The 21,962-nt window shown below is 36.9% G+C and overlaps 1 protein-coding gene across 9 annotated transcripts in view; it reads right to left on the reverse strand.

Annotated features, from left to right (window-relative positions):
- The window catches only part of LOC581618 (transcription factor 12), a 97,789-nt gene that overhangs the window by 51,436 nt on the left and 24,391 nt on the right, over positions 1-21,962 (reverse strand). For 2 of the 9 annotated variants that reach the window (XM_030985768.1, XM_030985741.1), the window contains exons 6-9: positions 13,914-14,004; positions 12,038-12,207; positions 8,150-8,288; positions 6,918-7,000 (exon numbers count right to left, since the gene is read on the reverse strand). In XM_030985768.1, the coding sequence (XP_030841628.1) occupies positions 6,918-7,000; positions 8,150-8,288; positions 12,038-12,207; positions 13,914-14,004 (483 nt within the window). Of the gene's footprint in view, positions 1-6,917; positions 7,001-8,149; positions 8,289-12,037; positions 12,208-13,913; positions 14,005-19,702; positions 19,973-21,962 lie in introns of those variants that run through there. The other 7 variants (XM_030985787.1, XM_011682911.2, XM_030985781.1 and 4 more) reach the window with 7 other exon arrangements.

A 21,962-nucleotide genomic window follows, 5' to 3' on the forward strand; every position in this document is an offset into this window, starting at 1 on the left:
AAAATTATACACTTGGGGGGGGGGGGGGCTTAGGTTCAGTTACCTACAGAGGGCTATATCTACATGTTCCAATTGACACCATCTAACTATGGTCCATGATCTAACAAAGACAATCTAATGCACAAGCTATATCTTGACTACAGCTGCTATTATACCATACCAAACTCCTACCCCCCCCCCCTCCCCCCTCCCCCCCCCCAAAAAAAAAAAAAATCTGTTCCATGGACATCAAATTTACTTTGAGGCTAGCTACGTGCATCTGTAACAAAAGCTGGCCATTTTCACGAGGGGGGGGGGGGGTCAGTATGTACTACCCTGCACTCTTCTACTGTATTTATTTCATAGTTTGGGACAGGCATGCAATAACAACAGCAGCAGCAAGAAAGAAGAAGAAAAAACTCTTGGATTTACTATATAATATGAGCTCCCCCATGTAAAATTGAGTGAAGGCTCTCTTCTAGCGCATGAACATCATGGCAAGATGATTGTTTGAAAAGATAGTGTGGACATAGACTGGGCGACCAAAGAGCAGTATAAATGCCTTGATCTGGCTAGATGGGGCTACAGGCTATGCTGCTACCGGACGATCCATTCTCACGCTTTTATCATAAATGGGGAGATTTGGTACTAATGCATTGCTAGATAACAAACATGATGTGAGTCCTAAACATAAAATCACAGAGTTATTTAGATATATATTTCAAAATCATCATAAGAACAAGATGACCACTAGCAACTTAAAAAAAAAAAAATAATAATCAGAATATTTTGGCAGTAGTGCTGCAATTTTTTGTCTTCTCATTCATAAAGAAAGGACACATTGTATTAGGATCTCTTTTTTTTCTCTCTTCTCCTTCTTCCTTTTTTTCCTGGTGGGATTGAGATGAAATGACTTGCAAGGCAGTGATTTGAAATCAATGGTTTTGATTTCCCTCTGTTTGTCTGAAATATATTTATTTCTAACAGCTTTGGGATGTATTTGGTATAGCTTTGGCCTTGGTAATCAAATACACAAACAACATCTGGAGATGTGATGAGATCTCGCAAGACTCTTGCTCGAATATTTCCCTTTCGTTTGGGCGAGTTCATACCCAACTGGAAATTACGCTTTCTGGGAAGTTTTACGTCTCACATGCTTCAATTTATTCAATCTCATCAACAGATATTAGATTTTGAAAAATGTCCGCACATTGAAATTGTCCAAATGTGAACAGAACATATTTCATGTTTCTTTAAATTTCAATTAACTTCATGTTCCATCAATTAAATAAATGAAGGAAAAATGGGTGAACTTGGTGAGATTTGCAAAAGATGAACTATGGTATGACAATCTTTCTGTAGTGAGAACAAAAAAGACTTTTAACAACAAAGTAAGAGCTTGTGGGAGAACAATTTCCTGTCAGTAAATTTAATCATATCTTAGACTTAAGAGCCAAAACATGTTTTTCTACATCTTTCTTTAGAATATTTCTTCTCTCTCCCTCCTTTCAGTCTTGCCTGTTTTATTTTCTTTTGCATGTAAGAGTTGTGTATGTGGAGCAATGAATGTTGAGAAGTTCAGAGTGAGAACCATGTCAACACAGGAAATTTAGTGTGATTGCTAATTTAAGTTTGAATCTTCAGCTAGGCTTTGACGGGTTTAGTTCCATGGCTGAGTGGTGACTGACTTCAGACGCAACAACCTCTTTCACACTACAAGGTTGTACCATATACTGCGCTGAGCAACCCGCATTTAGTGTAAAGTTAGTGTGATTGCTAATGTAAGTTTGAATCTTTAGCTAGGCTTTGATGGATTAAGTTCCATGGCTGAGCGGTGACTGACTTCAGACGCAACAACCTCTTTCACACTACAAGAAGGTTGTACCACAGAATGTGCTGAGCAACCCACATTTAGCGTGAATTATATGTGAATGATAATTTAAGTTTGAATCTTCAGCTAGGCTTTGATGGGTTTAGTTCTATGGCCGAGTGGTGACTAACTTCAGACACAAGAACCTTTTTCACACTACAAGATACTTGTACCATAGACTACACTGAGCAACCCACATTTATTGTGAATTTACTTTAGTGTGAATTTAATGTGATTGATAATTTAAGTTTAAATCTTCAGCTAGGCTTTGATGGGTTTAGTTCCATGGCTGAGTGGGACTGACTTCAGAAGCAAGAACCTCTTTCACACTACAATGTACTGCTCTGTGCAACCTGACCCACAGCTTGTCAATGAGGGCCACTGGCTCCAAGCACAACTATGTCATAGTCAGAGTTTTACATGGAGAGTGTTACATCCTAGAAATCCTCCATTTTTTAGCATTCTTATTTATCTTACAAAGCTCCTGTTTCAATTATATATTGTATGACAAGTGAGCAAAGAGAACAAAACAAGGGTGATGTGGCAATTGGCTCTAAAACCTCTGAAAAGGACCAATATCAATGGGGAGAAAATGGCTCCAAAGAACAAAAAAATGATGTTAATGACTTTTATTTCATTAAATTACTGGATTCAACAGCAAAATCTATTCTTCTTTTAAAATTGCCCTCAATTATTTTTTTGACAAACTACTCCATGCCCCCCCTTCTCCTTATATATAGAATGAAATACTACAAGTGAGGCTATTAACCATATAAACATACACTGCCTCACTAATGACCACTGGACATTCAAACTCGTTGTATAGATTATGAAATTGTTTTCCGAGAAAATGGGAAAGGAAACTACAATCCTGAGACTAGTAATAATACCAAGTCATTAAATCACCTTACTTCCTGACAAATGTCCTTCTCAAAACATGATGTAATGACAATGCAAAAAAGGAAAAAGTACTTCATTAATTCGTTTTGATAAAGATTTGGATAAGCATAAGGAACTAAGACATTTTTGCTACGATTTCTTAATGTTATTCTTACCCTTTCCCACTTGTAATTCATACGAGGAAACATATTCATAACACCTTTAATCAATATGAACTTAGATACAAATCTTCTGTGTTTAGGAAATACTTTAATGTACAGGAAGATTCTAATTGCCTAATCTGGAGATTTATATTTCCAATCTTCTTGTGAAATACACATCAAATTTCTTTTCAAATTGGCAATCAACCAGATCAATACATCACCAAAACTGATTTTAAATCAATTATATTTTTATGAGGCTGCCGCCAAAAGAGTTTAATATCTTTATGAATCTTTCACCTCTCTGCTGGGAAAACTGTTACAAGTTGTTAGAAAAGAAGAAAAAATGATTGCAATTAACAAGTAAAATTATGACACAGGATTAGACTTTCCTGGAGGAAAAGAAGAAATCAGATAAGGGTTGATGGTTATCTTTAATCTCGATTCGAAAAGGAAGGTAAAAATGTCATGGAAGTAAATTGAGCAGAAAAAGAACAAACCGGTGCCTTCCTCTTGCTGGTGAGTTGAGGTCTGTCCTTGGATGTTTTCCTGATTACTAGACTATAAAGTGATCAAAGAGACAAACGTGGGACTCACAGTCTCCATCATACTTCCTCTTCAAAGACACTGTCCGCAGGGACAAACCATGTTGCTGCTGCTTCAAGACCAAGTACCCAATCATACGCCAGACAAAATGTCCTGCGTAGCTTTCGTTCTTAAAATTTCTTTAAAAGCAAATATGTAATGCCCTCATAAAACCCTACTTTTTATCACCATACATTTGTGAAATGTTATTTTGTGAAAAGTGACAGGGAGAGGGCAAGAGACAAATGCATTAGGGGAAAAATAGTATACCATAAATGGAAAAAAGGGATAACGAAAAGGAAAACAAAGTATTTACATGGACTAAATATTAGGCAATATCATGAACATATTTGTTACTGTTCAGCCTAACTGAAAAAGTTATGAAGTAATGTCATTCAAGCGTATCTTCAAATTCATGTTCCTATCTCTTTGTCAATAATATCCCTTGGTTTAATTCAAGAACCATAACAATCGCTTTCAACGGATGGGTCATTTATTGAGTAGGGTCTCTGATATGTAACATACGATTCCCAAGTGGAGTGGATCTCCTGTTGGAATGCCATGGTTTAGCAGCATTCTGTCAAAATCTTGGCTGCTACTTATCAGTCAATGGGTTGTCAGCTGACAAGGCCTGACGCCTTGACATTTCACAGCCACGACAAACCAATATGGATGGGACTACATAGTCTATACTCTTATTATTAAAGGGGCACATCATGATTCATGCTAGACTCACAGTCTACCCTCTTTCTTTTAAAGCTGCACACTGCACCGTGAGCTCTATCACACTCGCAACAATGTGCACAACATAGATCAAGGAATGAGATCAAGTGACACTTATTTAGATGTATGCAATCTTCTAATGAAGCAACAAAAAATTATGCATGTTGAATAAAGCTATCATCACATACCCAGTAAAATATTAATGAAATAAAGTCAAATTCTGGTATAAAGGTTTCCCAATTTAAAGTAGGGGTCAGTGAAGTCTAGTACGACCTGTAGTTTTGAAAATCAAATTCATACTTTGACATATAACACAAAACTTTTGACAAGAAAATCTGAATCATCACTCCGACAGAGTACACTAGACTGTCAAATTTACCGTACATCCCTGAAAGAGAAATCTTTTATGAAATATTCAAACTGTCAGTGACAACAGAATTATTGGGATATTACAGTGATCAATAAGCCTACATAAATAGGAGAGTAAGGAATAGCAGAATTTCAATTACTTCTAATAATTTTGCTTTCATTTCTTTGAAGTATAAATCCTATCCAAACACTGAAAAATACAAGTAGCGTTGTCATATCATAGGTCAGGATTGATGAAATAAAAATTCTGATGAGATCTTTACGAACATATTTACGGTGAAGACCTGTAGTAGCTGCTGCGGGCATGCAAAATACCATCCCGCTTTCTTGATTTTGTTCACCCCCATGGAGGTAATGGAAGTGTCCAATTAAAGTCTCCCATATTTCTATTACATTATAACCAGGGAGTAAGATGTTAATGACCAAATAAAAAAAAAGGGTAGAAGGAAAGAGAGGATAAAGATGGGAGGGGGAAAAAAGGGCTGCCTGTAATAACTTTTCCACATGTTGCTGTTTTCCAATGAATGAAGAGCAAGTACAAAATAGTCTTTGAAAACAGGCCTTGAGACTTTCAGTGTTTAAATCAAAATAATCGCTACGATGGTATTTCATGATATATTTCCAACACAGCTGCATATCAATTCTTCTGGGGGTATCAAACTATTTCTTATAAATTTGCATTATTTTATAATTTTCGTTGAGTTGAGATTGATCCACAATATCATGAGATTATTCTTCCTTTTTTTCCTTGATAAGAAATCCAGTTTGCCAGGATAGACAAATATGTATGGGAGTGATATGAGAAAAGTACACATCGCATCCTCAAAGGGATTTCAGAATTATTACCATGTTTATTCTGGTGGCGCTAGCGCTCGTAAATCAGTAAATTGCCGGGCTGATGGAACTCAAGTTTCTGAATATTTTTCTCAATTAGCCAATCGAGCAACTTATTATTTCTTGATGATCCTGTTTTTCTCCCCTTCTGGTTATTGATGATATTGTAACATGAAGGAAATAGGACAATGCCAAAAGCAGGGACTTCTTGTTTGGGCTACGGGTTCTGCCGAGACAAAAACCCAAAAGCAGGCCAATTATACGCTCATGTAAATTTCACATTTCATGGTATTCAATTAAACTAATCATCATACCAGGCCAGTCATGATGACCTGCAATTCAATCAGTAATATGAGATGTTTTTCTTCCATATACTTTTCAAAAGTACCCTATAACAGTGTAGGTCCTATGTAGGGGCCTTATGATCGATCTCGAATATCCAGCGTGAATCATGGCAGTATGAGCGCGGTTTTGTGAGACCAATCTTTTGGAGATAGTCCAAATTAAAGTCTAACAAAAGACCACGGGAAACGGTGAGAATCTTTATTTTTTCCCTCAGCAATTAAATTTGTCCCCCTTCTCCCGTTAGCCTGGATGCCCCAAGCCCTAGAGACGACTACCCCCCAAACCTTACCAAGACACCCTGACTATGGTTATATTCCCCAAGGGAGTCCGGGCTGTTGGAAATGATGAGCTCAGAGTACGAACTTGGCGGACATGGAGGATGGTTATTCCATTAGAGTTTAAAGGTCACCTTCTAGATCCTGTACATTGTAAGACTTAACCCTCATAATCCTGTACATGAATGTAGGGTAACATTCATTGAGTTACCTTTCAAATACAGTTTTGGTAGAGGATGTGGGACAGTGTGAGAGAGAGAGAGAGAGAGAGAGAGAGAGAGAGAGAGAGAGAGAGAGAGAAGGGAAGAGACAGTCAACAGATAGACAGTGAAACAAGGAGGCGAGAAAAAATAGTCAGACTGAGAAAAGTTTGGTATAGGCCTCAATGTATAAAGATTTCAATAGCTTTCTGATGCATCAGTATTTACATAACCTGCCTAAGCTAACATACATTCCTCTCTGTATGATTATCCTACAATCCAAACTGGTTCAAGAAAATAAATATCATCCCAAATAGAGTGCATGCATTGTACATCACTATCCTCTCTCTCTTTTTCTCTTTATCACCATTGCTCAGGCACATAAGTGTTGGATTGTTTTGGCCACTAGATGGCAGCAGACAGATTTAACTTGTGACCAACATCCACTCAAGGGATTGTGTCTGTGTTTCTTGTACCGAGAGTTCCAGCTCTGGGTTTAACTTGAGGGTGCAGGATTGCCACCACTCTCACTCATCCAATTCAAGAATCTGTTATCATGGCTCCCAATAGCCTCATCCTCCTTTTCCTCCTCCTCATCATAATCATCATCATCATAACTATCATCATAACTATCATCCATCACCAGGCTTCAAATAATCACCATCATCTCATCTCATCCAGCCACTATTGTACTTACAGATGCTAGGGCTTTGCCAAGTGCAGCTCCTGTATGTGAGCTGGAACCTGATGAGTTATTTGTGCCGTTCCCTCTACTACTCGCTGTAACATTAAAAGCAAAGAACACAAATAAATGATTATTATGAAACAATTCAAAATCAAGAAATTACAGGATATTCTAGAATATAATTATAGGGTAATTTTTCTGCAAGCACTAATATTAATTGTAATACTTTTAATCAGCATTCAAACAATCAGATGTGAGAGAACTAATTATCAAGCAGACACATGTGTATGTTCGACTGTCTACAAAGTTTCTCTTTCATCAACTAAACTTGATTTTTTGAGAAAAATATTCAATATCTTTTTTTTCCTGTTCATAACACTTAAATATGATTGTGTTTCATGTCTTACAATTGAATAACAAATCTTCCATTTATCAATCTATGAAAGGATGATAATTCCAAGATGCAGAAGTTCTCACACGATCCTCCCAAGTAGCCTTAGACAGATACGTGATATCCATCAGTTATAAGAAGTATAATCAATAGGCCTGCTTCATTAGACCGAAGCTGCAAAATAACCCGCTATTTTTAGACTAGGGATATTTTCCCGAAGCTCGGAATTGGGTCTTCACCAGACCAATACGCTCATCACAAAGTAGATCGGACGGACGCAAATTAACCAGCTATTTCCCAAATAGTTAGCTGTTATGGAAACAAGACCAAGGTTTCTTTGGCTATTTTCTCGACCAAATAGCCCGCTAATTACAACTGCGGGCTGATGAAGACGCAAATTAGCTGGCTAATTTGAGATCGGGCTAGTTAAAATAGCGGGTTAACTTGCAACTTCGGGCCGATGAGGACAGACCTACTAAGACAACAAGTGATTTCAAGTTTGGTGTTTAGGGCTGGTGTTAAGGCTTTGACCTCTGAATATCATCTACTTCCGGTAGCTAGTGTTGTCAATTTTGCAAAATTGTCGTCTGCTGAACCGACCTTTGTGGCTGGTGTTAATACTTTATGTACAAATGTCCTATTCACTAACACTAGCTCCTAAGGATTAAGCAAATGTTGATTTCCAGTTCGGTGTTGGTATTAAGCTATCGATATTGATATCGATATCAGGCTCTTAATTTCATCAGCAAAATTTAAGCTCGATTTAAGAGCTCTTGACTGCTCTAAACACTAACACTAACATTGACACCCAACTTGAAATCACTCAACGTTGGGTTTGTTTGGTGCTACTTACACATGACTGTTTCTGTGCCGTTGAGGGGCGGTGATGAGGTGTATGGGGCAGTGTTTGTGGTACCTGGCCTGAAATTCGTCATGGGAGGAAGACTATGAGGGTCCTGACCTGCCGACATACCGCCGCTGCTACTCTGATACTGTAAAAACAAAATACACAATTCAAGATTATTTATTTACAATTATTAATATTAGCAAAATCATCCAAGTAACAGTGCTTTCTGACATTAGCTACGGCAACAATTGCCATAGGCTTTGTTTTGTCAAATGTATAGGGTTAGGGATAGCATTGCAATTTGGTTTTATGTTAGAATACCCGTATCTATATACAATTATCACATTATTACCAATAGTAAAAACATCCAAATACCTGTTGCTCTGATATTAGCCACAGCAACTATTGCGATGGGCTTTATTTTGTCAAGATTATAGGGTAAGGGATAGAATTGCAATCAGGTTATGTTTAGGTTTAGGGTTAAGGTTAGGTGTAGTGTCAGGATCTGGGTCTCTGTTAGGAATTCTGACAAGCATTTCATCTTAACCATACACAGGAGCGGTTGTCTTAGAACCCTATCTACCATGCTTATTTCATCTAAACCCTACGCTTCCTCTGTTTACCTTGATTTTCTACATTTTTTTTTTTACAGGGATTATTTAATTAACAATCAAGAAGGTAGAGAGAAATACATCAAGGGAGAAATATAAATAGGTACAGACATAACCAAAGGAGAGGCAGGGAGTAAGAGAGGGAGAGAGAGACAGAATGAGATTGAGAGGGGAATCTATATTCCTTTGTTGAGAGTGCATAATCATAATCAAATTTTGTGTTTTGTGACTTATTCATTCATTATTCAGAACCAGTTATTATCAGTCAGTGACCTTTAACCCCCTCCCATTCTTTCTCCAGAGTACATTGTATACTTTAGTGTACTTTCTCATTCTTACTTCTAATGCTTCTGAGTGACACACAAAACTCTTCCTATCCACTTACATGATACAACAAAGTACATTCACAACACTGAAATCTCCTAAATTTCATGTGAAAACATCTCCAAGTGTCAATTTGAAACTGGAATCTTGTTTACATATCTCGGCCCTTCTCTTAGTCTGACCACCCATAGTTTTTTGCTCCAAATTTGGCTCACGACCAGTCAAGTCAATACGAGGTATTTTCAGAATTCGCATTGGTTGATGTTGTCTTATTGGTGGGGCATACGTCTACCTTCATTTCCATCCCTGTTTTATTCATTCCCATCCTATGTCGTCATACCTGGGGGTTGTTACCAAAAAAAAATGGAAACTTTCCAGCCCCCTGACAAGAGTTTGAAAATGGTTATGTTTGATAATTGATTTAGAATGTAAAGCACTGGCGCTAACTCTATTTGAATAGTGACACTGAGGGAATAACTGGTAATAATTGGCAGCCTGGTGGTCTGCCAAACGGAACCTTCCTCCTCTTGTTGATTATGTAAATTTTACCCTTCCTCCTAGCATGTCTGACCAGTGTTACCTGCCAGCTCTCTCATCCTCTCAATTTGAGCCTTTTTCTTTTAGTTCAGTCTATCTCCACATTTGCTGATTTTGTTTCTTTTTAAAACATACATTGCTCCAACTGGAGTCGTTTTATATATGATGTACATGTTCTATTATTGTATTGTATGTATGTTCTTTATTTTATGTATCTCCCTATGTTTTGCAATTGTGGAGAAATAAATTGAACTTGAACTTGAACTTGAACTTAAACTTGAACTCTACTTCCAGTTATTTTGCTTGTTACATTTCTTTGTTTGTCCTTCTTTGTTCTATGAAAACAAAAAAATGTTTCCCAATTATAATTAAATCCACTTTTCATGTAACACCATGTTTTATGAGTTCAGATGAGGCGACTATACCGCATTATCACCAGTAAATCATAAGATAAATTCATTATGAATCTAAAACAGAAAAGTAATTTCTAAATTTAACAAATCTGATTTTTGTTTTTAATAGTCCATGTTGGCCCCTTCTAGTATATATTGATCTCTTCTATGACCTTGACTACCGATACCCGTATTTAAAAACACTTGTAACATACACTTTGGCAGGACAGGGGATCAATTGAACAAGGTTAGAGCAATATCGTTCTAGATTTCTCATCAAATTTGTAACAAAAATACTGATATAAAATTAGCAACATTTCCTGGAAACCTCTTCAAAGTTCTAGGTTAAAGTGATATGAATACATGGACACATATCTTTAACATCCAAGCACGCTCACTCACGATCTCGAAAGCCTAAAAGGAAACAATGCATGTGGCTCAAGTAAGATTCAAGTTGATGCTGTAAAAGTTTGTAGCCACGTAAGAGCTTGGGCTTATAATTTCATAGAGTTTGGTATTCCCTCATGGCCAATGGTAATTTATTTACCATCCCATCAGCACAAACGTAGTGGGGGAAAAAAGAAATGAGCGAGACCCCAAAAGCAAGAGAGAGAGAGAGAGAGAGAATTGGGTAGAGAAAATGGGGGGGGGGGGGGGGAGAATGGTAGGGGGGCGGGGTGATGGGGAGAGGGAAGGACAGAGAGACAGAGAGGGAGGATGTCAGAGAGACAGAGGGGAGGTTGTCAGAGAGAATAGGGTCGAGAGAATGGGGGGGAAGGGGAATAGGGGGGGGCGATGGGGAGAGGGACGGACAGAGAGAGAGAGAGAGAGATACACAAACACACACAGACAGAGGAGGGTGTCGGAGAGAGAGAGGAGAGAAAGAAAGAGAGAGAGAGAGAGAGAAAGAGAGAGAGAGGAGAGAGGAGAGAGGAAGCTTTGACCCCATAGAGGTCATTGAGGTTAGGATTAGCACGAACAGGAATGCTAGTCTGAAGTTCCAGTCCCTAGACAAGTCGTTTCACCAAAAAAGTATTTCAGAACTTGAACAATGACTGACATCATTCAAAAGTATTACTTCATATATTAAAATGAATATTTGATTGTTTAGATAGCCAACTTATTGATAGTTTTCTTTTTTTTAAATATTTTTTAAAAATTATAATCATTATTATTATTTATTTATTTATTTATTTTATTTTATTTTTTTATTTTTTTATTTTTTTATTTATTTATTTTTTTTTTTTTTTTTTTATTTATTTATTTTTTTTTTTTTTTTGGGGGGGGCTCTTTTCAGGATCCAGCCCATTTAGGGGAGGGTATAATTTGCTTAAGGGCCCCTTAAACTTTTTACTTCAAAGGAGCGAACAAGGTCTGGGGTTAGAGACTGGAGGTGAAGTGCAGAGCCAGGAGTGAGGTGCTTTAATAGTGTGAGGATCGTGGGAACACTGAAGACAGAGAGAGTAGGTTTGGTTAGACGGGTCGGTCGGTCAGTCAGTCGGCAGGATGTGGGAGCAATGAAGAGTTAATGAGAGCTGAGTGGAGTCACAGTATCAATGGGGGTCATAATGACCTCTTATAAAATGAAACATGAAATACTCCTGCTATGAGTAACTTAACCACCTCCATCTAAATTATGAAAAGATTAAAAAATCAAGGAAAAAGAGAAGGGGGAAAAAAGGGTCCTTTTTGTGGCAACTTTACGTGCCCCATGTACATGTAATCAATTTCATCAACTTTTTTTTCCTTCCAATTCCTTGGATATATGTGTACTTTAATGTTAAAGTGACAATTGTAGAGTAATGTACAGTATACCCTGCCTAGGATGGGAGTAAGATCTCAAATTCTGGGAGGGGGGGGGGGGCGTTTAACAAAACTTGTTATCAGTGGCAAATGACAGTTTTTGTTAAAGCTACTGAAATCCATGCTCCTGATTGGCTATCAGCTGGTTTGTCACTGGTTTTGTCATTTGTCATTGAAAAAAAGCTTTGTGAAACGGATCCCAGTAAATTGTTTTTCTTCAAACTTACCATAGGTTCATGTGTAGGGTATTCCCCTGCCTGAGAATATGAACTGGAGTTATGTAAGGAATGGAAGCTAGTGGACGTCGGCGCCATGCCATTGCTGCTCCATGGATTTGTACTACTGTGGGAGTGGCCCTGGGGGTGGCCCTGGGAGTGGCCCTGCGAGTGGGAGCCTTCTAGGAGAAAACAAAGAACAAGAGACAATCATGAATAATCACCCATATTGATCATGACATTACATATTGAATACCAGAAAGTGTTTATAAAACGTCAAAAGCATAATAATTAAATAAACAATTTATCATTTCAATAAATAAAAGCTTATATATATGTAACTTGTGGAGACAAATATTTAGCAATTTATCTTTGGTAACTAAGAAAGACAAAAACAACAAGAGTCTCTGTTCATTAAACACTGATTGGTCTTTATTATGCTATCCATAAGCCCATGTTTCATACTTGGTGACACATCCTTTCTTACTCTTCAAATCAGAATATCCCATGATCTGTGAAATTCATTACCAAAGTATTCCATAATTTCGCAAAATCTCTCTCTGCATGTCACTTGAGAGAAGAATGGAAATATGGATGTGCTTTCCAGACAATAAAGCCTTGTTTTGGTGTTCCTAGGGACCGCTTCCCACTCCCCTCAATCCCCGGTATTGTCACAGGCCTTAGCGCCTTTCAAAGGGCACAGCAGCAGCATCAGCAGCTCATACGAGGCAAGTAACTTACCATCTGTTTGCTATACATAACCATGGAAACAGAATCTCTTTACCAGATACTTTGCATCTATCAACAAAAGTAATGACCCACTGACTAAAAAGGCTAGTCAGAAAAAACTTTTAAAAAATATTCCGCTTTTATTCACGGCACTTCTGAAATAATCTCCAATCTTTCCAACTTATTAAAATTTATCTCATAATACCCAAAGGAAAACCAACCAAAAAGGTCTTTCTTGAAAAGGATAGTGAAGAAAACCATTTATCCTTGATTTTACTTTCAATATTCTATTATCAATTACTAGCTTGGAAAGAAGGCCTTGAAATACAAGAGCAAATCTCTGAGATATGATATGTCAATAATACTCGATGCCTAACAGCATTGTCAATCAAAATATTACTCAGAATTTCCCGCAAACCAATAAAGATCCACTCCACATCCGTTTAAACATCTTCATCTCTCTTCATCCCCTACCCTAGTTCCTTCTCCGCATGAAAATTGGTTGAAATCAAGAACCGAATTCCATCGATTGGAAACTTCATCCCATGGCGAGCACTCCAGCAACAAGTAGTCATTTTCGTGCTCGTTCTCGGGTCTGAATAAATTGTCCCGCGGGGCGATTTCTTCCAAACACCTGCCTCGTTTGATCCTCGACTCTGTCCCGGGAGCTGGTTTTTGTTTCGGCTCCGTCACATAGGAGCGGATCACTTTCATGCCGTTAGTGCGTCTCTCTCTTTATCATTATCACATGTATTTTGATGAGCTAGTTTGTTGTCTTCATGGCGTGTGTTCTTCCTCTCTTTAACAAATATGTCAGGGTTTTATAGCAGGGTGCTCTTACATTTTACACTACGGTTTGCTTTGATTGGCATTTTCTAGGAAATCCAGGGCCAACTTCACTTCCAGACTTCTTTTCTTCTCTCACATCTTTAAGTTTTGTCCAACTTTAGCTAAAACAAAAAACATAACCAACTGCAGAATTCACTGACAACTAAACATTAAACATTTCACCATCGAAAACCACCTCATTTTGTGTACAGATGTTTAAGCAGAGCACGAGTACACATTCTTTTTTGTTCTCAAAACAAAACAAATATATTTAATCATATAATCTATTTATATGAAATGGTAAGCAATATTCAAGGTCAAAGGTACTCACCCATGAAATATTCTGGATACATGCCTGGAGGTTTAGGTGATGAATAATTAGGGTCTGAATGATAGTCTTCTGCACCTGGAGAATACACCTGCTAGCAGAACAAGAGAGAGAGAGAGAGAGAGAAAGAGAGAGGGGGAGTAAAAATACAAAAATTTAATATATAGAAAGCAACAGAAATCTTCAAGAAATCCAGAAAAGTATAATATGGGGAGGGGCGGGCGAAATGCACTTAAGAAAGGTTGCATTTCTTAGATTAAAAGAATAAATGACAATGTAAACACTTGTACAAGGCTTATGGATGAGCTTATTCAGTACACATGAATTCAAAAAGATATTTTGAGAATTCCATTTTTTCCCCAAACACCCATTTCAAACAAAGATTTCATACAAAATACGATTTTTCACCTATTTTTCCTGTAAAATAACACAGAATAGAAAGAAACACAAATCAAGAGTTTCAAGATATATGTGAAGATATATTTATTAAAGTTACATCCTCAGTCATTCAATTTTCACAGCTTTTCTGGCTTAAACTTCACCACTAAAACTGATAGGAATACGTTTTCCGGATATAAACAAGTACAGAGAATAATGTGTGCAAGTACAGGGAAGGAAGAATGATGAAATAAGGAGAAATGAGCAGAACTTGTACCCCAAAAAAGAAAAAGATTATTTATCGATGCACTTTTTACAGGTTGAGTAGTGCTGTGAATACAAACAGCTACATCAGTGAGTCTCATCTTGCCTCAAACGTGCAGCATCTTCCACTAATCAAATAAACTGATTGATTACTGTATTGCAGAAATTAGAACAAATTTGAGCACAGGGAGCGTGTGCCATCGACCCCCGATGACTGCACAAGAATTTCAAAAATCTGAGCCCCGTATTAAACCTGCAACTCTTCCCCGATACACGTTGGCCAATAAGATGACTCCTATTGATTTGATTTCACAGAAAGATGGTAAAAGAGAAAGAGCTTGAAGAAGAGAGAGAGAGAGAGAGAGAGAGAAAGAAAGAGGAGCTAAAGTAAGAGCAAGGAACGTGCTTCTCCTCATAAAAATGCAATTTCTTATTTTTCACTGCATTTGGGCCCGAGGCTCTTATAAACCTACAGATCAGGCACACCTAAAATTAATTCAGCTTACGATATCATGGTGGCACCTTTCTCAGTCCAGCATTTCACTCTATCATATGAAATACCATTTCAAACTTGACACAATCCAATCCCTTTCACTCCTCACTTTTTATCTTTGATAATGTATTATTAAAAGTACATTTTCCCTGAATTTTGTTCGTCATTCATTTACAGTATGAAGACCATACAAAGCTATGTAAAAAAGTTCTTCTTTTAAACTACTGAAAATTCTAACCCATTGAATCTTAAACGCAAGATAACCCAGGCTGAGTGACTGAGTCTAAGGAAAAACTTTGATACACAATATGAAATTGTATCAAATAGCTTGATATAATCATATTTTGTAATCTCTCACTCTCTCTATCTCTTTCCATCTCTCTATACAAATCTATCCATCCATCCACCTACCTAGCTGACTAGCTGGCTCTCCCCATATCTGTAACTATGCATCTACATGTATATACTCTAAACAAAAACCTTTACTCTTTAGAAATTGTACGAGTATTAGGCCAATTTAATATTAGATCTAAAGATACACCTCTCTTTTCAACACTCCTGCACCACTTTCTGCCTTCCATTTACTCATTACTCATGTCTCTCCAATTAATTTTTTGGTGGGTTGGGCAATGACCAATTTCTGCTTCTGTCCTTCGTATTACAAAGTGGGCTCAGCTGTGTAACAGAACCAATGATATCAACTAATTAATTATCATTATTTTAACCATTTACAACGACATTAATTCTTCTTTCTTTACCCAAAATCTTATTTTGGGGGAAATTAAGTTTATTAGTAATCCTTGTTTGAAATTTATGAACTATCACGTTTGCTCACTTATTACAATGGATTTACAGAATTGTATTAAAGAATGAAATTAATATATAAAATGCATAAATGTATAAAACATCTAGTAGTGAATACTGAATTACTTGACAATTGCAAAAAAGGTGATATTTGTGTTTATGCAAGTCAATATACATGTACTCATTTATGTTTTTGTTTATTAGCTTGTATTTATTTCTTCATTTGTTCCTTTTTTTTTGGGGGGGGGGGGGAAGGGTGCTGGTTCTCTGATTTTCTTTTGAGGAGTTGCTGCAAACCATCAGCCGGCCTTCTCTCGCTGTTTGTAGAGATATTGACACCCTACAAGTCATCTTTCATGGTGGTTGAACATAATGATAGTTTTTATCCCTCATGAATGATGTGTGTAAAATGATAGGTTCCTAAGATAACCTGCTAGACACTATTTCCATCTCACTGCCCCCTTCCTCGTCCCCCTGTTCCTCATTCTAATTGATTTGGGTTTGATGTGGATGAGGCAACAATTTGGCAACCACCTCAAGCACTTTGTCACTTCTCTATTCTCCCATCTAAAAAGCCGAAGCGTTGGTGAGTAGGAGCAAAGCCGCCGTAGCTCGATGGGAGCGGCCTGGGGGTATGCACCACACCAGAGACACTTGTCAAATCCGCAGATCCTCCTTCCATTTCTAATATCTCGTTACGCATGCAAAACAATCGCCCGCCCGCAACAAAAAGGCCATCCAAAATTGAATCTCTGCCTCCTCTCCCCCTTGCCAGCTTCTCGCAATCGATCGTTATGGAGGGGGGATGGAGAAATTGGTATAATTGACTGGCACCAGGCATTTCACACTAGCGGCCAGAGTGCAGGCAAAGGTTCTAAACGGGAGAGAAGGTTGCATGAAGCTGTCATCCATGCCTCTAGCAATGCAACAGCAACATGGGGCTTTACATAGGGAACATGTAACCGGAAAACAACCATGGGTTTATAAAAGCAAAATTGTGCATCTAGAATACCACACCCTGGAGAAGAAAACTGATGTTTCTTGTATCTGGGTTGTAACTATCGGAAAAGCAATACTACAACACAGCATTTTGTCTATTTCTGTATTTCAAAGTTGCAATGTTGCGACTGCAACTTTGAGTAAAATTGACTTGCATGGCTATATGTATTGTCAAATCTAGTCCTGATCTTCATCATCACTCTCATAACCAGATTCAATTTATTAATAAAATTCAACAACCTTGAGATGAAGACTCCAAATAGCTTATGGCAAACGCTCAATAAATCCATAATCCCAACTTTGGTTTCCTTTTGATAATCTTTTCTCCAATGAAAGCCAATTGCTTTCCAACTCACAAGGGAACTTCAAGAAAGAAGATATCATCACAAAAGAAGCCAATCTGGACATGAACACTTCATTCATATTTTATCTATTAATCATGTCATAACATTCCCTTTAAATCATCTAATTGCTTTACTAGATCATTCACAATGAATCATAGTGAACATACAGCCAGCTAGCTAGCTCTCTCACGGAGAAGGGTCCTACATGGCGAGGAGAGGGGGAAAGACAATTAAGTGTGCGCCAGTACAAGGGCAATGAACTATCCGACTAATCTAGTAAGTCGCCTGTGAATCTGTTGCGCCAGTCTGAGAGTTAAATAAAGATTGATATGTCACATGCGGTCTGACCAAACAAACAATTCTCCCTCATTGGTCAAGAAAAAGTAACCTAGCCTGGACAATCGTCCTGATGAGCATTTGTCTTGAGAGTCGATATTCTTATAGCTAACATAAAGGTGTTTTTTTCTTCCAAAGACGTCTGCTTATAACTTTGTGTAACTTCCATAAGAACTTGAGCAAATACCAAGTTATAAATTTTCCTTCTCTCTAAAGCATCCTCCTTTATTTCTTCTTCAAGCTCATATTCTAAACATATACATGTGTCTAGACATGCAATTCACAGAACTCATTTTATAGTTAGTGACTAAAAGACTAAACAGGAAGAACTTTTAAATTTCACAGATTTGAATTTTCTTTATTGATTTTCTAAGTAGGGGATGCCATAAAAAAAATGGGATAACTCTGTATGGGCATCACATTATTGAAAACACTAAGTGTGGTTACGGGTAAAACTATCTTTTCACACAATTTTGGTTTCTGTTTATTATTTCTCCTTATTATTAAATCTAGATGTAAATGTCTTATAACACATTGTCAAGTACGGGAACCAGATGATCTCTTTATTAATCATCTGGGTATTTAAAAAAGAGCACAAGAGCATCACCAGTAAGCCCTATCATTTTGTTTTTTAGTCATATTTCATTCCACTTAACTGAAAATTGAAAGATACAAGGCTAAACAAATTAAATAGTTGTTCTTTCTTCCATGCTTAACTTACAATCAATTAAGTAGTAAATAAAGAAATCACAATAAATATCATGTCAATGATTGATGACTGATTGATTTCAAGTAAATTACTTTTTTCAAGAAACCTACACCTAAAAGATGAATAAGATTGCATAACTCATCCTATTGATCTAAAACTTGCCATTATGGGACATTTCGTTTACACAGTTCTTATTATTATTATCATGATTACTATTTTTATTGATTTTTGTATAACTGTTTTCTTATTTTTCTGGAAAGAAAATAAGTGACACATTGAAGATCAGTAATCAATATCTGCTTCCTTTATTATTATTATTATTATTATTATCATTATTATTAATATTATTTCATTTCTATTTATGTTTAACTTCTATTATGGTGTTTGACATTTTGTACAACTTCCCATCCTCTGAACAGCATGGGAAACATTGAATTTTTGCTCAAAGCCTGGTTAACATTTGAGCAGTGAATGAAACAGGTGGAATCGTAGTATACTGCTCATTGGCAATCGGGAGGGATCGTCTCTTAGAGGGGTTGGCATAGCATGTGATACTACAGTCAGGTAATGCAGTCGGGCAAGCAGGTGGGACTCACACATGGACGGCAAGGAGTGAGACTCGGTCACAGGTGCACCATCAATGGTGCCCTACCCCCCAATGTTGTGATACAGAATCAAAACACGAACGAGCATAGGGGGAATACCCTCCTCAGAGAGACAGATGGGAAGAGAGAGAGAGAGTGTGTGTGAAAGAGAGAAAGTGAGAAGGAGAGAGAATTATCCAGGCCATCTTCAGCAAGGAAGAACCCAAACACAGCTGGTTGAGCATCCATCAGCAGTGGGCCTGTATCAACACTCTCACAAGTCTTCAAAGTGCGAACCGGTATGGGTAAGTAGCATACACCTCCTTTTAATAATATGTATCCAATGTTAGTGGGAATTACATTTTTCAAATGTTTAAATTGATAGAATATTTCATGTAATACAAACTTGGTTGAAACTCAAATGATCCATTTGGAATAGCAAAATGATCCATTTGGAATAGCAAAATGATTTTGTTAAATTCTTTATATTGTTTTTACTCCAATCAGGAGGATTGATTTATAAACAATTATCTTTTATTGATGTGCGCTGCTACATTCTAAAGGTAGATAGTGACATTTCGCCCGACAGATATCAAATGAATCAAGACCATTTTCGCCACTAACATACTTATATATGTATGTACTTATATCCATGTTTTAAAAGTGCAGTTGAATAGTTTGAATTGAAGCAGTAAAACTAGCGGTTGAGAGCAGAATTTGAATTAAATAAAGAAAAATAACTTCTCAAAGTTTTGCTGTCCAGATTGAAAATTGAAATATTCATCATTGTACTGCTCTCTCAGTATACTATGAGACAAATTATGAAATATCTTCTTCTTTGATCTGAAATCTGAGCAGTCATATCAAACTGTCATACTTACAGACATTGCCGGATTCTGCTGTAATGATATACACATTGGTTGGTCCAACTCTGAGTGAGAGTAGTAACTATTTCCACACCACATGATCCAAAGATGATCGAAAAACACACTACACAAGGAACAATCAATCCACTTGCTCTAAAAGGCAGTTGATAGACTGATATCTACGGTTGCTTTCATCCGCTTGCAGTCAAGAAAGTTCTGGTGTGGTACAACAAGCCAATCACTACTTTTCTCTTAGATAATCCCTGCTCTCCTTTATTTTTAGTAGCAGCTATACATTACTGACGAATTGATTTGATAATGTAGCTGGTGGGTAGTGTATGATGATTAGTAATGCAACATTACTAGGTTTCCTCTCAGAGGGTTGTTACATAACCTCAAACCCCCTCAGCTTCTCAAAGTACCATCACATTTGTGAACAAAGGTTCAAATTTACTTGTTGGCCTCGTTTAATTTGGATATTCGATAATACCCACATCTATCCTGTCTCCGAAATCTGCAGGGATACTTTTTTGAATCGGTACAATTACAAGTGGAAATCAAATCCATGCAGACTAGATTCAATAAAACAATTTTAAGAGTGTACATATGGGAAGTACTTTGCCTGTCATATGTACACAGAAAGTCTGCCAAATCAGTGGTGATAAAGTCAATATTATGCAGTCAGAAGTGATAGTATAAAGGGAAAATGAAATTTATCCAACAACCACAAACTCCTCCTTCCACTATATCCTTTTCGTTATTTCTTTATTCTCCTGTAAGACTGGCTGGCACAAAATCTACACATATCTGATCTCAAGAATACACAATATGCAAAAACAAGTCAAAGCAACAATATAAAAACAGTGGAAAACTTTGCCTACTTTTTTTTTCTCGCACAAAGGCCACCTTAGCAAACTGTATCAAACAATTTGTTCTTTGCTGGCCGGCCGGCCAAAAGCAATCATGACGCCAGGATTGGCTTCTGATCAAAGCAAGGAAGAAATCGTCATAGCAAGTTAATTGGATAGAGAGAGGGAGAGAGAGAAATTTGTAACCCAACATTTAATTACACAGGGTCTGTCGTTACCAATTAGGAAAAAAACAGCACCTGAGCACCGGTGCTATAATGAGAGTTGCATTCTCTCTCCTGATTCCACTATCAATGTTGTATACAGTCAACATCGTGATAGTTCTTTGAATACACCCTCATTATAAGTCCATGTCACACTGCATAATTAAAATCAAAACTTTGCTAAATTGTCATATTTTTCTTCAGGGTAGCATCTAACTTTTGAAATACATGTTGGCGCCTAAGTCACTGAGGTGAAATGAAGCTATGGTACTATTTGAAATTCCTCTTATTGCTTTATTGATATTTATGATTTTAAAGTTGTTTGTACTCATGCAGAAGTTTAATTTCTATCATTCCTATATTGAAAACCAATTTATTATTTTCCTTAGTATAAATTGATAATTTTTTGTTAAATTTTTTATTTTTTTAAATTCTGGTTGCGAGTCAAATCTAGTTCAACTACTTTTTACAACCATGTGAAAATTAAAGTAATATTCATGTATTTGTGCAACAAGCTTCAACTGAGAATCAATTTTTTTTTGGGAGGTGGACATCTCGTCCTTATTACATATAGTTTGTCTTTTTCTCTGATTGAATGATTAAGATGCCTACTTAAGAATTGGGGGGGGGGGGGACCTCATGCAGTTATATCTCTTTTATAAAACAATATTCTCTTTTTCCAATCATCTTTTAAAAACTACAATACCATTATTAGTGATAAAAAGGTTCATAAAATGTTTATTTTGTATCATTTATCGTTCTACATTTTTCAGGGCTATTTTTTATATGTGGAGTTTGATCACAATAAATTGAATTGCAAATATCTTTGTTCTTTTTCCACATAAAGCTTGTGCCAAACTTCTTTAAATGGGAAGTCCATCCTGATATTAAGGTTTTTTTTAATAAAAGCAGAAAAATGAGAGAAACAAATTAGTGAAAGTTGAGCAATATCCGATTAAAAATAGGAAAGTTATGAATTTGTGTAAGCTGTCATCAGTGAAACACAAATTGGCAACACAGTGACGTAACTTGCAAGTTCCTCTTTAATATCTGTATCAAGTAAACCTATTAGTGTAGATAATCTAGCATACATGATACTAGAAATGATGAATACGCAATAACACAATTTCTTTAATACTTAGGCAATTACAAGTCAAAAGAAGCCAGGAATTACCTTAAACTAAGAGTTTCCAGCGATATGTG

Source organism: Strongylocentrotus purpuratus, unplaced genomic scaffold (assembly GCF_000002235.5).
Source record: "Strongylocentrotus purpuratus isolate Spur 01 unplaced genomic scaffold, Spur_5.0 spur5_contig_836, whole genome shotgun sequence".
Lineage (NCBI taxonomy): Eukaryota > Metazoa > Echinodermata > Echinoidea > Camarodonta > Strongylocentrotidae > Strongylocentrotus > Strongylocentrotus purpuratus.